This window comes from Pseudophryne corroboree, chromosome 12, assembly GCF_028390025.1.
Source record: "Pseudophryne corroboree isolate aPseCor3 chromosome 12, aPseCor3.hap2, whole genome shotgun sequence".
NCBI classification, from domain to species: Eukaryota; Metazoa; Chordata; class Amphibia; order Anura; family Myobatrachidae; genus Pseudophryne; species Pseudophryne corroboree.
Window position 1 is genome coordinate 165,679,032 of NC_086455.1, and position 17,048 is coordinate 165,696,079.

The 17,048-nt window shown below is 49.7% G+C and overlaps 1 protein-coding gene across 2 annotated transcripts in view; it reads left to right on the forward strand.

Annotated features, from left to right (window-relative positions):
* Positions 1-17,048, forward strand: part of VRK1 (VRK serine/threonine kinase 1) — a 90,251-nt gene that overhangs the window by 35,314 nt on the left and 37,889 nt on the right. For both annotated transcript variants that reach the window (XM_063948453.1, XM_063948454.1), the window contains one exon: positions 16,806-16,861. In XM_063948453.1, coding sequence (XP_063804523.1) covers positions 16,806-16,861 — 56 coding nt within the window. The remainder of the gene's footprint in view (positions 1-16,805; positions 16,862-17,048) is intronic.

A 17,048-nucleotide genomic window follows, 5' to 3' on the forward strand; every position in this document is an offset into this window, starting at 1 on the left:
CATCAGAGGCTGCACCGTCACCTTATTGTACCCGCAGACCCTAACACATGCTGCATCTGCCAGTCATACCATCAGAGGCTGCACCGTCACCTTATTGTACCTGCAGATCCTAACACCTGCTGCATCTGCCAGTCTTATACCATCAGAGGCTGCACCGTCACCTTATTCTACCCGCAGATCCTAACACATGCTGTATCTGCCAGTCTTATACCATCAGAGGCTGCACCGTCACCTTATTGTACCCGCAGCCTCCAACACATGCTGCATCTGCCAATCTTATACCATCAAAGGCTGCACCGTCACCTTATTGTACCCGCAGACCCTAACACATGCTGCATCTGCCAGTCTTATACCATCAGAGGCTGCACTGTCACCTTATTGTACCCGCAGCCTCCAACACATGCTGCATCTGCCAATCTTATACCATCAGTGGCTGCACCGTCACCTTATTGTACCCGCAGACCCTAACACATGCTGCATCTGCCAATCTTATACCATCAGAGGCTGCACAGTCACCTTATTGTACCCGCAGACCCGAACACATGCTGCATCTGCCAGTCTTATACCATCAGTGGCTGCACCGTCACCTTATTGTACCCGCAGACCCGAACACATGCTGCATCTGCCAGTCTTATACCATCAGAGGCTGCACCGTCACCTTATTGTACCCGCAGATCCTAACACATGCTGCATCTGCAAGTCATACCATCAGAGGCTGCACCGTCACCTTATTGTACCCGCAGCCTCCAACACATGCTGCATCTGCCAGTCATACCATCAGAGGCTGCACCGTCACCTTATTGTACCCGCAGCCTCCAACACATGCTACATCTGCCAGTCTTATACCATCAGAGGCTGCACCGTCACCTTATTGTACCCGCAGACCCTAACACATGCTGCATCTGCCAATCTTATACCATCAGAGGCTGCACCGTCACTTTATTGTACCCGCAGACCCTAACACATGCTGTATCTGCCAGTCTTATACCATCAGAGGCTGCACCGTCACCTTATTGTACCCGCAGACCCTAACACATGCTGCATCTGCCAGTCTTATACCATCAGAGGCTGCACCGTCACCTTATTGTACCCGCAGCCTCCAACACATGCTGCATCTGCCAGTCTTATACCATCAGAGGCTGCACCGTCACCTTATTCTACCCGCAGACCCGAACACATGCTGCATCTGCCAATCTTATACCATCAGAGGCTGCACCGTCACCTTATTGTACCCGCAGATCCTAACACATGCTGCATCTGCCAGTCTTATACCATCAGAGGCTGCACCGTCACCTTATTGTACCCGCAGATCCTAACACATGCTGCATCTGCCAGTCTTATACCATCAGAGGCTGCACCGTCACCTTATTGTACCCGCAGACCCTAACACATGCTGCATCTGCCAGTCATACCATCAGAGGCTGCACCGTCACCTTATTGTACCCGCAGATCCTAACACATGCTGCATCTGCCAGTCTTATACCATCAGAGGCTGCACCGTCACCTTATTGTACCCGCAGATCCTAACACATGCTGCATCTGCCAGTCTTATACCATCAGAGGCTGCACCGTCACCTTATTGTACCCGCAGACCCTAACACATGCTGCATCTGCCAGTCATACCATCAGAGGCTGCACCGTCACCTTATTGTACCCGCAGATCCTAACACATGCTGCATCTGCCAGTCTTATACCATCAGAGGCTGCACCGTCACCTTATTGTACCTGCAGATCCTAACACCTGCTGCATCTGCCAGTCTTATACCATCAGAGGCTGCACCGTCACCTTATTCTACCCGCAGATCCTAACACATGCTGTATCTGCCAGTCTTATACCATCAGAGGCTGCACCGTCACCTTATTGTACCCGCAGACCCTAACACATGCTGCATCTGCCAGTCTTATACCATCAGAGGCTGCACTGTCGCCTTATTTTACCCGCAGATCCTAACACATGCTGTATCTGCCAGTCTTATACCATCGGAGGCTGCACCGTCACCTTATTCTACCCGCAGATCCTAACACATGCTGCATCTGCCAGTCTTATACCATCAGAGGCTGCACCGTCACCTTATTGTACCCGCAGACCCTAACACATGCTGCATCTGCCAGTCTTATACCATCAGAGGCTGCACCGTCACCTTATTGTACCCGCAGCCTCCCAACACATGCTGCATCTGCCAGTCTTATACCATCAGAGGCTGCACCGTCACCTTATTGTACCCGCAGCCTCCAACACATGCTGCATCTGCCAGTCTTATACCATCAGAGGCTGCACCGTCACCTTATTCTACCCGCAGACCCGAACACATGCTGCATCTGCCAATCTTATACCATCAGAGGCTGCACCGTCACCTTATTGTACCCGCAGATCCTAACACATGCTGCATCTGCCAGTCTTATACCATCAGAGGCTGCACCGTCACCTTATTGTACCCGCAGATCCTAACACATGCTGCATCTGCCAGTCTTATACCATCAGAGGCTGCACCGTCACCTTATTGTACCCGCAGACCCTAACACATGCTGCATCTGCCAGTCATACCATCAGAGGCTGCACCGTCACCTTATTGTACCTGCAGATCCTAACACCTGCTGCATTTGCCAGTCTTATACCATCAGAGGCTGCACCGTCACCTTATTCTACCCGCAGATCCTAACACATGCTGTATCTGCCAGTCTTATACCATCAGAGGCTGCACCGTCACCTTATTGTACCCGCAGCCTCCAACACATGCTGCATCTGCCAGTCTTATACCATCAGAGGCTGCGCCGTCACCTTATTGTACCCGCAGACCCTAACACATGCTGCATCTGCCAGTCTTATACCATCAGAGGCTGCACTGTCACCTTATTTTACCCGCAGATCCTAACACATGCTGTATCTGCCAGTCTTATACCATCAGAGGCTGCACCGTCACCTTATTCTACCCGCAGATCCTAACACATGCTGCATCTGCCAGTCTTATACCATCAGAGGCTGCACCCTCACCTTATTGTACCCGCAGACCCTAACACATGCTGTATCTGCCAGTCTTATACCATCAGAGGCTGCACAGTCACCTTATTGTACCCGCAGACCCTAACACATGCTGCATCTGCCAGTCTTATACCATCAGAGGCTGCACAGTCACCTTATTGTACCCGCAGATCCTAACACATGCTGCATCTGCCAGTCTTATACCATCAGAGGCTGTACCGTCACCTTATTGTACCCGCAGACCCTAACACATGCTGCATCTGCCAGTCTTATACCATCAGAGGCTGCACAGTCACCTTATTGTACCCGCAGACCCGAACACATGCTGCATCTGCCAGTCATACCATCAGAGGCTGCACCGTCACCTTATTGTACCCGCAGATCCTAACACATGCTGCATCTGCCAGTCTTATACCATCAGAGGCTGCACAGTCACCTTATTGTACCCGCAGCCTCCAACACATGCTGCATCTGCCAGTCTTATACCATCAGAGGCTGCACCGTCACCTTATTGTACCCGCAGACCCTAACACATGCTGCATCTGCCAGTCTTATACCATCAGAGGCTGCACAGTCACCTTATTGTACCCGCAGACCCTAACACGTGCTGCATCTGCCAGTCTTATACCATCAGAGGCTGCACACTCACCTTATTGTACCCGCAGACCCTAACACGTGCTGCATCTGCCAGTCTTATACCATCAGAGGCTGCACAGTCACCTTATTGTACCCGCAGCCTCCAACACATGCTGCATCTGCCAATCTTATACCATCACAGGCTGCACCGTCACCTTATTGTACCCGCAGACCCGAACACATGCTGCATTTGCCAATCTTATACCATCAGAGGCTGCACCGTCACCTTATTGTACCCGCAGACCCGAACACATGCTGCATCTGCCAATCTTATACCATCAGAGGCTGCACCGTCACCTTATTGTACCCGCAGCCTCCAACACATGCTGCATCTGCCAGTCTTATACCATCAGAGGCTGCACCGTCACCTTATTGTACCCGCAGCCTCCAACACATGCTGCATCTGCCAGTCTTATACCATCAGAGGCTGCACCGTCACCTTATTGTACCCGCAGCCTCCAACACATGCTGCATCTGCCAGTCTTATACCATCAGAGGCTGCACCGTCACCTTATTGTACCCGCAGCCTCCAACACATGCTGCATCTGCCAGTCTTATACCATCAGAGGCTGCACCGTCACCTTATTCTACCCGCAGATCCTAACACATGCTTTATCTGCCAGTCTTATACCATCAGAGGCTGCACTGTCACCTTATTGTACCCGCAGCCTCCCAACACATGCTGCATCTGCCAGTCTTATACCATCAGAGGCTGCACCGTCACCTTATTGTACCCGCAGATCCTAACACATGCTGCATCTGCCAGTCTTATACCATCAGAGGCTGCACCGTCACCTTATTCTACCCGCAGATCCTAACACATGCTGCATCTGCCAGTCTTATACCATCAGAGGCTGCACCGTCACCTTATTGTACCCGCAGCCTCCAACACATGCTGCATCTGCCAGTCTTATACCATCAGAGGCTGCACCGTCACCTTATTGTACCCGCAGATCCTAACACATGCTGCATCTGCCAGTCTTATACCATCAGAGGCTGCACCGTCACCTTATTGTACCCGCAGCCTCCAACACATGCTGCATCTGCCAGTCTTATATCATCAGAGGCTGCACAGTGTGACACTTAACAATTTTAAAGCTATGTAACACACTGAACACAACCAGTGCTGCGGTTACAGGTACACATAGTCTATGCCCAGGATGGTTTGTTTGCCAGGGTACTTTGTTTCCAAGATAACCAATATTTCTCTAACGTCCTAGTGGATGCTGGGGACTCCGTCAGGACCATGGGGATTAGCGGCTCCGCAGGAGACAGGGCACAAAAATAAAGCTTTAGGATCAGGTGGTGTGCACTGGCTCCTCCCCCCATGACCCTCCTCCAAGCCTCAGTTAGGTTTTTGTGCCCGTCCGAGCAGGGTGCAATCTAGGTGGCTCTCCTAAAGAGCTGCTTAGAAAAAGTTTTTAGGTTTTTTATTTTCAGTGAGTCCTGCTGGCAACAGGCTCACTGCATCGAGGGACTTAGGGGAGAGAAGTAAACTCACCTGCGTGCAGGATGGATTTGCTTCTTAGGCTACTGGACACCATTAGCTCCAGAGGGATTGAACACAGGCCCAGCCATGGAGTCCGGTCCCGGAGCCGCGCCGCCGACCCCCCTTGCAGATGCCGAAGATGGAAGAGGTCCAGAAGCAGGCGGCAGAAGACTTTTCAGTCTTCCTGAGGTAGCGCACAGCACTGCAGATGTGCGCCATTGTTGTCAGCACACTTTACACAGCGGTCACGGAGGGTGCAGGGCGCTGGGGGGGCGCCCTGGGCAGCAATGTATAATACCTTTTTATGGCTAAAAAATACATCACATATAGCCCTTGAGGCTATATGGATGTATTTAACCCCTGCCAGATCTCACAAACTCCGGAGAAGAGCCCGCCGAAATAGGGGGCGGGGCTTATTCTCCTCAGCACACAGCGCCATTTTCCTGCTCAGCTCCGCTGTGAGGAAGGCTCCCAGGACTCTCCCCTGCACTGCACTACAGAAACAGGGTAAAACAGAGAGGGGGGGGCACTTTTTTTGGCGATATTACTATATTTAAGCTGCTATAAGGATACAACACTTTTATATAGGGTTGTTCCCATATATATTATAGCGCTTGGGTGTGTGCTGGCAAACTCTCCCTCTGTCTCCCCAAAGGGCTAGTGGGGTCCTGTCTTCAATAGAGCATTCCCTGTGTGTCTGCTGTGTCGGTACGTGTGTGTCGACATGTATGAGGACGATGTTGGTGTGGAGGCAGAGCAATTGCCGGTAATGGTGATGTCACCCCCCAGGGAGTCGACACCGGAATGGATGGCTTTGTTTATGGAATTACGTGATAATGTCAGCACATTACAAAAATCAGTTGACGACATGAGACGGCCGGAAAACCAGTTAGTACCTGCCCAGGCGTCTCAGACACCGTCAGGGGCTGTAAAACGCCCTTTACCTCAGTCGGTCGACACAGACCCAGACACGGACACTGAATCTAGTGTCGACGGTGAAGAAACAAACGTATTTTCCAGTAGGGCCACACGTTATATGATCACGGCAATGAAGGAGGCTTTGCATATCTCTGATACTACAAGTACCACAAAAAGGGGTATTATGTGGGGGGTGAAAAAAACTACCTGTATTTTTTCCTGAATCAGAGGAATTGAATGATGTATGTGATGAAGCGTGGGTTAACCCAGATAGAAAAGTGCTAATTTCAAAAAAGTTATCGGCATTATACCCTTTCCCGCCAGAGGTTAGGGCGCGCTGGGAAACACCCCCTAAGGTGGATAAGGCGCTCACACGCTTATCAAAACAAGTGGCGTTACCGTCTCCTGATACGGCCGCCCTCAAGGATCTAGCTGATAGGAGGCTGGAAACTACCCTAAAAAGTATATACACACATACTGGTGTTATACTGCGACCAGCCATCGCCTCAGCCTGGATGTGCAGTGCTGGGGTGGTCTGGTCGGATTCCCTGACTGAAAATATTGATACCCTGGATAGGGACAGTATTTTACAGACTTTAGAGCAATTAAAGGATGCTTTTCTTTATATGCGAGATGCTCAGAGGGATATTTGCACTCTGGCATCGAGAGTAAGTGCGATGTCCATATCTGCCAGAAGAAGTTTATGGACACGACAGTGGTCAGGTGATGCGGATTCCAAACGGCATATGGAAGTATTGCCGTATAAAGGGGAGGAATTATTTGGCGTCGGTCTATCGGATTTGGTGGCCACGGCAACTGCCGGGAAATCCACCTTTTTACCTCAGACCACCTCCCAACAGAAAAAGACACCGTCTTTTCAGCCGCAGTCCTTTCGGTCCTATAAGAAGCGGGCAAAAGGACAGTCATATCTGCCCCGAGGCAGAGGAAAGGGTAAGAGAGGGCAGCAAGCAGCTCCTTCCCAGGAACAGAAGCCCTCCGCGGGTTCTGCAAAGCCCTCAGCATGACGCTGGGGCTTTACATTCGGACTCAGGAACGGTGGGGGGTCGACTCAAGAATTTCAGCGCGCAGTGGGCTTGCTCACAGGTGGACCCCTGGATCCTGCAGGTAGTATCTCAGGGTTACAGGTTGGAATTCGAGAAGTCTCCCCCTCGCCGGTTCCTAAAGTCTGCTTTGCCAACGTCTCCCTCAGACAGGGCGACGGTATTGGAAGCCATTCACAAGCTGTTTTCTCAGCAAGTGATAGTCAAGGTACCCCTCCTACAACAGGAAAAGGGGTATTACTCCACGCTATTTGTGGTACCGAAGCCGGACGGCTCGGTAAGACCTATTCTAAATCTGAAATCTTTGAACCTGTACATACAAAAATTCAAGTTCAAGATGGAATCACTCAGAGCAGTGATAGCGAATCTGGAAGAAGGGGACTTTATGGTGTCCCTGGACATAAAAGATGCTTACCTGCATGTCCCAATTTGCCCTTCACATCAAGGGTACCTCAGGTTCGTGGTGCAAAACTGTCATTATCAGTTTCAGACGCTGCCGTTTAGATTGTCCACGGCACCTCGGGTCTTTACCAAGGTAATGGCCGAAATGATGATTCTTCTGCGAAGAAGAGGCGTATTAATTATCCCTTACTTGGACGATCTCCTGATAAGGGCAAGGTCCAGAGAACAGCTGGAGGACGGAGTAGCACTAACCCAAGTAGTGCTGCAACAACACGGGTGGATTCTGAATTTTCCAAAATCTCAGTTGACCCCGACAACACGTCTGCTGTTCCTGGGAATGATTCTGGACACGGTTCAGAAAAAGGTGTTTCTTCCGGAGGAGAAAGCCAAGGAGTTATCCGAACTTGTCAGGAACCTCCTAAAACCAGGAAAAGTGTCTGTGCATCAATGCACAAGAGTCCTGGGAAAGATGGTGGCTTCTTACGAAGCAATCCCATTCGGCAGATTCCACGCACGAACTTTTCAGTGGGATCTGCTGGACAAATGGTCCGGATCGCATCTGCAGATGCATCAGCGGATAACCTTATCGCCACGGACAAGGGTGTCTCTTCTGTGGTGGTTGCAGAGTGCTCATCTGTTAGAAGGCCGCAGATTCGGCATACAGGACTGGGTCCTGGTGACCACGGATGCCAGTCTGAGAGGCTGGGGAGCGGTCACACAGGGAAGAAACTTCCAGGGAGTATGGTCAAGCCTGGAGATGTCTCTTCACATAAATATACTGGAGCTAAGAGCGATTTACAATGCTCTAAGCCTGGCAAAACCCCTGCTTCAGGGTCAGCCGGTGTTGATCCAGTCGGACAACATCACGGCAGTCGCCCACGTAAACAGACAGGGCGGCACAAGAAGCAGGAGAGCAATGGCAGAAGCTGCAAGGATTCTTCGCTGGGCGGAAGATCATGTGATAGCACTGTCAGCAGTGTTCATTCCGGGAGTGGACAACTGGGAAGCAGACTTCCTCAGCAGACACGATCTACACCCGGGAGAGTGGGGACTTCATCCAGAAGTCTTCCACATGATTGTGAACCGTTGGGAAAAACCAAAGGTGGATATGATGGCGTCTCGCCTCAACAAAAAACTGGACAGGTATTGCGCCAGGTCTAGAGACCCTCAGGCAATAGCTGTGGACGCTCTGGTAACACCGTGGGTGTTCCAGTCAGTGTATGTGTTTCCTCCTCTGCCTCTCATACCCAAAGTACTGAGAATTATACGGCAAAGGGGAGTAAGAACGATACTCGTGGCTCCGGATTGGCCAGGAAGAACTTGGTACCCGGAACTTCAGGAGATGCTCACGGAAAATCCGTGGCCTCTACCTCTAAGACGGGACCTGATTCAGCAGGGACCGTGTCTATTCCAAGACTTACCGCGGCTGCGTTTGACGGCGTGGCGATTGAACGCCGAATTCTAAGGGAAAAAGGCATTCCAGAAGAGGTCATTCCTACACTGGTTAAAGCCAGGAAGGAGGTGACTGCACAACATTATCACCGCATTTGGAGAAAATATGTTGCGTGGTGTGAGGCCAGGAAGGCCCCCACGGAGGAATTTCAATTGGGTCGATTCCTACATTTCCTGCAAACAGGATTGTCTATGGGCCTCAAGTTGGGGTCCATTAAGGTTCAAATTTCGGCCCTGTCGATTTTCTTCCAGAAAGAATTGGCTTCAGTTCCTGAAGTCCAGACTTTTGTAAAAGGAGTACTACATATACAGCCCCCGGTTGTGCCCCCAGTGGCTCCGTGGGACCTTAATGTAGTTTTGGATTTTCTCAAATCCCATTGGTTTGAGCCACTCAAATCGGCGGATTTGAAATATCTTACATGGAAAGTAACCATGCTACTGGCCCTGGCTTCAGCCATGAGAGTGTCAGAATTGGCGGCTTTATCGTATAAAAGCCCATATCTGATTTTCCATTCGGACAGGGCAGAACTGCGGACGCGTCCTCATTTTCTGCCTAAGGTGGTGTCAGCGTTTCACCTGAACCAGCCTATTGTGGTGCCTGCGGCTACTAGCGATTTGGAGGATTCCAAGTTGCTGGACGTTGTCAGGGCATTGAAAATATATTTCTCTATCGTCCTAGTGGATGCTGGGGTTCCTGAAAGGACCATGGGGAATAGCGGCTCCGCAGGAGACAGGGCACAAAAAGTAAAGCTTTCCGATCAGGTGGTGTGCACTGGCTCCTCCCCCTATGACCCTCCTCCAAGCCCCAGTTAGATTTTTGTGCCCGGCCGAGAAGGGTGCAATCTAGGTGGCTCTCCTAAAGAGCTGCTTAGAGAAAGTTTAGCTTAGGTTTTTTATTTTACAGTGAGTCCTGCTGGCAACAGGATCACTGCAACGAGGGACTTAGGGGAGAAGAAGTGAACTCACCTGCGTGCAGGATGGATTGGCTTCTTGGCTACTGGACATCAGCTCCAGAGGGACGATCACAGGTACAGCCTGGATGGTCACCGGAGCCTCGCCGCCGGCCCCCTTGCAGATGCTGAAACATGAAGAGGTCCAGAATCGGCGGCAGAAGACTCCTCAGTCTTCTAAAGGTAGCGCACAGCACTGCAGCTGTGCGCCATTTTCCTCTCAGCACACTTCACACGGCAGTCACTGAGGGTGCAGGGCGCTGGGAGGGGAGCGCCCTGGGAGGCAAATGAAAACCTATTTGGCTAAAAAATACCTCACATATAGCCTCCGGGGGCTATATGGAGATATTTAACCCCTGCCAGAATACACTAAAGAGCGGGAGACGAGCCCGCCGGAAAAGGGGCGGGGCCTATCTCCTCAGCACACAGCGCCATTTTCCTTACACAGCTCCGCTGGTCAGGACGGCTCCCAGGTCTCTCCCCTGCACTGCACTACAGAAACAGGGTAAAACAAGAGAGGGGGGGCAAAATAGTGGCAAAAATTATATTATAAAAGCAGCTATACAGGGAGCACTTATTATAAGGCTATCCCTGTCATATATAGCGCTTTTGGTGTGTGCTGGCAAACTCTCCCTCTGTCTCCCCAAAGGGCTAGTGGGGTCCTGTCTTCGTTAAGAGCATTCCCTGTGTGTCTGCTGTGTGTCGGTACGTGTGTGTCGACATGTATGAGGACGATATTGGTGTGGAGGCGGAGCAATTGCCAAATATGGGGATGTCACCTCCTAGGGGGTCGACACCAGAATGGATGCCTTTATTTATGGAATTACGGGATAGTGTCAACACGCTAAAGCAGTCGTTTGACGACATGAGACGGCCGGACAATCAGTTAGTGCCTGTCCAGGCGCCTCAAACACCGTCAGGGGCTGTAAAACGCCCTTTGCCTCAGTCGGTCGACACAGACCCAGACACAGGCACTGATTCCAGTGGCGACGGTGACGAATCAACCGTATTTTCCAGTAGGGCCACACGTTATATGATTTTGGCAATGAAGGAGGCGTTACATTTAGCTGATACTACAGGTACCACTAAACAGGGTATTATGTGGGGTGTGAAAAAACTACCTATAGTTTTTCCTGAATCAGAAGAACTAAATGATGTATGTGATGAAGCGTGGGTTGCCCCCGATAAAAAGATGCTAATTTCAAAGAAGTTATTAGCTTTATACCCTTTCCCGTCAGAGGTTAGGGCGCGCTGGGAAACACCTCCTAGGGTGGACAAGGCGCTCACACGCTTATCTAAACAAGTGGCGTTACCCTCTCCTGAGACGGCCGCACTTAAAGATCCAGCAGATAGGAGGATGGAAAATATCCAAAAAAGTATATACACACATACAGGTGTTATACTACGACCAGCTATAGCGACAGCCTGGATGTGCAGTGCTGGAGTAGCTTGGTCAGAGTCCCTGATTGAAAATATTGATACCCTGGATAGGGACAATGTTTTACTGTCTTTAGAGCAAATAAAGGATGCATTTCTTTATATGCGTGATGCACAGAGGGATATCTGCACACTGGCATCACGGGTAAGTGCTATGTCCATTTCGGCCAGAAGAAGTTTATGGACGCGACAGTGGTCAGGCGATGCGGACTCAAAACGGCATATGGAAGTTTTGCCGTATAAAGGGGAGGAGTTATTTGGAGTCGGTCTATCAGATTTGGTGGCCACGGCTACAGCCGGGAAATCCACCTTTTTACCTCAAGCTACTCCCCAACAGAAAAAGACACCGACTTTTCAACCGCAGCCCTTTCGTTCCTTTAAAAACAAGAGAGCAAAGGGATATTCATATCTGCCACGAGGCAGAGGAAGGGGGAAGAGACACCAACAGGCAGCTCCTTCCCAGGAACAGAAGCCCTCCCCCGCTTCTACAAAAGCCTCAGCATGACGCTGGGGCTTCTCAAGCGGACTCGGGGGCGGTGGGCGGTCGTCTCAAGAATTTCAGCGTGCAGTGGGCTCACTCGCAGGTAGATCCCTGGATCCTGCAGATAATATCTCAGGGGTACAGGTTGGAACTAGAGACAGATCCGCCTCGCCGTTTCCTGAAGTCTGCTTTACCAACGTCCCCCTCCGAAAGGGAGACGGTTTTGGAAGCCATTCACAAGCTGTACTCTCAGCAGGTGATAGTCAAGGTACCTCTTCTACAACAGGGAAAGGGGTATTATTCCACTCTATTTGTGGTACCGAAGCCGGACGGCTCGGTAAGACCTATTCTAAATCTGAAGTCCTTGAACCTGTACATAAAGAAGTTCAAGTTCAAAATGGAGTCACTCAGAGCAGTGATAGCGAACCTGGAAGAAGGGGACTTTATGGTGTCCTTGGACATCAAGGATGCGTACCTCCACGTTCCAATTTACCCCTCACACCAGGGGTACCTCAGGTTCGTTGTACAAAACTGTCACTATCAGTTTCAGACGCTGCCGTTCGGATTGTCCACGGCACCTCGGGTCTTTACAAAGGTAATGGCCGAGATGATGATTCTTCTTCGAAGAAAAGGCGTATTAATTATCCCATACTTGGACGATCTCCTAATAAGGGCAAGGTCCAGAGAACAGCTAGAGAGGGGATTAGCACTGTCTCAAGAAGTGCTAAAACAGCACGGCTGGATTCTGAATATTCCAAAATCCCAGTTAATGCCGACAACTCGTCTGCTGTTCCTAGGGATGATTCTGGACACGGTTCAGAAAAAGGTTTTTCTCCCGGAGGAAAAAGCCAAGGAGTTATCCGAGCTTGTCAGGAACCTCCTAAAACCAGGAAAGGTGTCTGTACATCAATGCACAAGAGTCCTGGGAAAAATGGTGGCTTCTTACGAAGCAATTCCATTCGGCAGATTCCATGCACGAATTTTCCAGAGGGATCTGTTGGACAAATGGTCAGGGTCGCATCTTCAGATGCACCAGCGGATAACCCTGTCTCCAAGGACAAGGGTATCTCTTCTGTGGTGGTTGCAGAGTGCTCATCTATTGGAGGGCCGCAGATTCGGCATACAGGATTGGATCCTGGTGACCACGGACGCCAGCCTGAGAGGCTGGGGAGCAGTCACACAAGGAAGAAACTTCCAGGGAGTGTGGACGAGCCTGGAAACGTCTCTTCACATAAACATTCTGGAACTAAGAGCAATCTACAATGCTCTAAGCCAGGCAGAACCTCTGCTTCAAGGAAAACCGGTGTTGATCCAGTCGGACAACATCACGGCAGTCGCCCATGTAAACAGACAGGGCGGCACAAGAAGCAGGAGTGCAATGGCAGAAGCTGCAAGGATTCTTCGCTGGGCAGAGAATCATGTGATAGCACTGTCAGCAGTGTTCATCCCGGGAGTGGACAACTGGGAAGCAGACTTCCTCAGCAGACACGACCTTCACCCGGGAGAGTGGGGACTTCATCCGGAAGTCTTCCACATGCTGGTAACCCGTTGGGAAAGACCAATGGTGGACATGATGGCGTCTCGCCTCAACAAAAAACTGGACAGGTATTGCGCCAGGTCAAGAGATCCGCAGGCAATAGCTGTGGACGCGCTGGTAACGCCTTGGGTGTACCAGTCGGTGTATGTGTTTCCTCCTCTGCCTCTCATACCAAAAATATTGAGAATTATACGGCAAAGAGGCGTAAGAACGATACTAGTGGTTCCGGATTGGCCAAGAAGGACTTGGTACCCGGAACTTCAAGAGATGATCACGGAAGATCCGTGGCCTCTACCTCTAAGGAGGGACTTGCTTCAGCAGGGTCCCTGTCTGTTTCAAGACTTACCGCGGCTGCGTTTGACGGCATGGCGGTTGAACGCCGGATCCTAAAGGAAAAAGGCATGCCGGAAGAAGTCATTCCTACTTTGATTAAAGCAAGGAAGGAAGTAACCGTGCAACACTATCACCGCATTTGGCGAAGATATGTTGCGTGGTGCGAGGATCGGAGTGCTCCGACGGAGGAATTTCAACTGGGTCGATTCCTACATTTCCTGCAATCAGGATTGTCTATGGGTCTCAAATTGGGATCTATTAAGGTTCAAATTTCGGCCCTGTCGATTTTCTTTCAAAAAGAATTGGCTTCAGTTCCTGAAGTCCAGACTTTTGTTAAGGGAGTGCTGCATATACAGCCTCCTGTGGTGCCTCCAGTGGCACCGTGGGATCTCAATGTGGTTTTGGAATTTCTAAAATCTCATTGGTTTGAACCACTAAAAAAGGTGGATTTAAAATATCTCACATGGAAAGTGACCATGTTACTAGCCCTGGCTTCGGCCAGGAGAGTGTCAGAACTGGCAGCTTTATCTTACAAAAGCCCATATCTGATTTTCCATTCGGACAGGGCAGAACTGCGGACTCGTCCGCATTTTCTCCCTAAGGTGGTGTCAGCATTTCATCTGAACCAGCCTATTGTAGTGCCTGCGGCTACAAGTGACTTGGAGGACTCCAAGTTACTGGACGTTGTCAGAGCATTAAAAATATATATTGCAAGGACAGCTGGAGTCAGAAAATCTGACTCGTTGTTTATATTGTATGCACCCAACAAGATGGGTGCTCCTGCGTCTAAGCAGACGATTGCTCGTTGGATCTGTAGCACAATCCAACTTGCACATTCTGTGGCAGGCCTGCCACAGCCTAAATCTGTAAAGGCCCACTCCACAAGGAAGGTGGGCTCATCTTGGGCGGCTGCCCGAGGGGTCTCGGCATTACAACTTTGCCGAGCAGCTACGTGGTCAGGGGAGAACACGTTTGTAAAATTTTACAAATTTGATACTCTGGCTAAGGAGGACCTGGAGTTCTCTCATTCGGTGCTGCAGAGTCATCCGCACTCTCCCGCCCGTTTGGGAGCTTTGGTATAATCCCCATGGTCCTTTCAGGAACCCCAGCATCCACTAGGACGATAGAGAAAATAAGAATTTACTTACCGATAATTCTATTTCTCGGAGTCCGTAGTGGATGCTGGGCGCCCATCCCAAGTGCGGATTATCTGCAATAATTGTACATAGTTATTGTTAACTAATTCGGGTTATTGTTTAGGAAGCCATCTTACAGAGGCTCCTCTGTTATCATACTGTTAACTGGGTTTGATCACAAGTTGTACGGTGTGATTGGTGTGGCTGGTATGAGTCTTACCCGGGATTCAAAATTCCTCCCTTATTGTGTACGCTCGTCCGGGCACAGTACCTAACTGAGGCTTGGAGGAGGGTCATAGGGGGAGGAGCCAGTGCACACCACCTGATCGGAAAGCTTTACTTTTTGTGCCCTGTCTCCTGCGGAGCCGCTATTCCCCATGGTCCTTTCAGGAACCCCAGCATCCACTACGGACTCCGAGAAATAGAATTATCGGTAAGTAAATTCTTATTTTTTCAAGGACGGCTGGAGTCAGATAATCTGACTCGCTGTTTATACTGTATGCACCCAACAAGCTGGGTGCTCCTGCTTCTAAGCAGACGATTGCTCGTTGGATTTGTAGCACAATTCAACTTGCACATTCTGTGGCAGGCCTGCCACAGCCTAAATCTGTCCAGGCCCATTCCACAAGGAAGGTGGGCTCATCCTGGGCGGCTGCCCGAGGGGTCTCGGCATTACAACTCTGCCGAGCAGCTACGTGGTCGGGGGAGAACACGTTTGTAAAATTCTACAAATTTGATACCCTGGCTAAAGAGGACCTGGAGTTCTCTCATTCGGTGCTGCAGAGTCATCCGCACTCTCCCGCCCGTTTGGGAGCTTTGGTATAATCCCCATGGTCCTGACGGAGTCCCCAGCATCCACTAGGACGTCAGAGAAAATAAGATTTTACTTACCGATAAATCTATTTCTCGTAGTCCGTAGTGGATGCTGGGCGCCCATCCCAAGTGCGGATTGTCTGCAATACTTGTACATAGTTATTGTTACAAAAAAATCGGGTTGTTCTTGTTGTGAGCCGTCTGTTCAGAGGCTCCTACGTTGTCATACTGTTAACTGGGTTCAGATCACAAGTTGTACGGTGTGATTGGTGTGGCTGGTATGAGTCTTACCCGGGATTCAAAATCCTTCCTTATTGTGTACGCTCGTCCGGGCACAGTATCCTAACTGAGGCTTGGAGGAGGGTCATGGGGGGAGGAGCCAGTGCACACCACCTGATCCTAAAGCTTTATTTTTGTGCCCTGTCTCCTGCGGAGCCGCTAATCCCCATGGTCCTGACGGAGTCCCCAGCATCCACTACGGACTACGAGAAATAGATTTATCGGTAAGTAAAATCTTATTTTTCTTATGATTACTTTTAGGTTGTGTTGTAATTAGTGATGAGCGGATTCGGTTTTACTCGGTTCTCAAAACCGAATCTTATTGGCTCACTGACGTCACGTGTTTTGGATAGCCAATAAGATTCGGTTTTGAGAACCGAGTAAAACCGAATCCGCTCATCACTAGTTGTAATGAGGTCATCCAGACATTGAAAACTATTATCCACAGTGTATAATGTAGGAGCTAACGTTGTGTTGAAGGCACCCTGATTTTCACCACTCTATTGTATTTGCCTAGAATCCCAGGGTTGCACCAGGTAACCGCTTTCTGTGGATGGAAACGGTCTGTTGTAACGCTGCAGAGCGTTTAGAAGCAGCATTCATATAGATTGTGGAGTTCGATTGGTCTTCATTGTAGGATTATCCCCCGCTGCAAAGATGTTGAAGTGGTGACATTAAATGTTCTCTGGGTATAATGCAGCTTTAGGTATTGAACTATTATTTTAATCTCTGTGCAAATCAGTGGCGCATTGTGTAGGTAACACAACGCCACTTATAAAACTTATTTTATGTAACTAAAAGTACTCTCCAATTACTAGTGCTGATCTGATGCTCTTTGAAAGCAGTAAATTTGTTTTTACATTTTTATGTCTTTTTTTTCTTTCTTGTTTTTATAAACCAGCGGATGTAAACTCTTCCAAAACAGTAGGACCAGATGCTCCCTACGTGATAAAAGTGGTAAGAGCCTTGTATCTCATTTATATGTATCATTTAGAGTAGTGTGCGCTTATTGGCAGTTGCGGGTTACAAGACTAAAATATATTGAAATTTGTATTAATATCGTCTCCTTATTACCGCTTTTTAAACTTGCCTTGCGTCTATACAGTCCTTTTCAATTTGTCAATGAACACTTAATTGAAGAAAA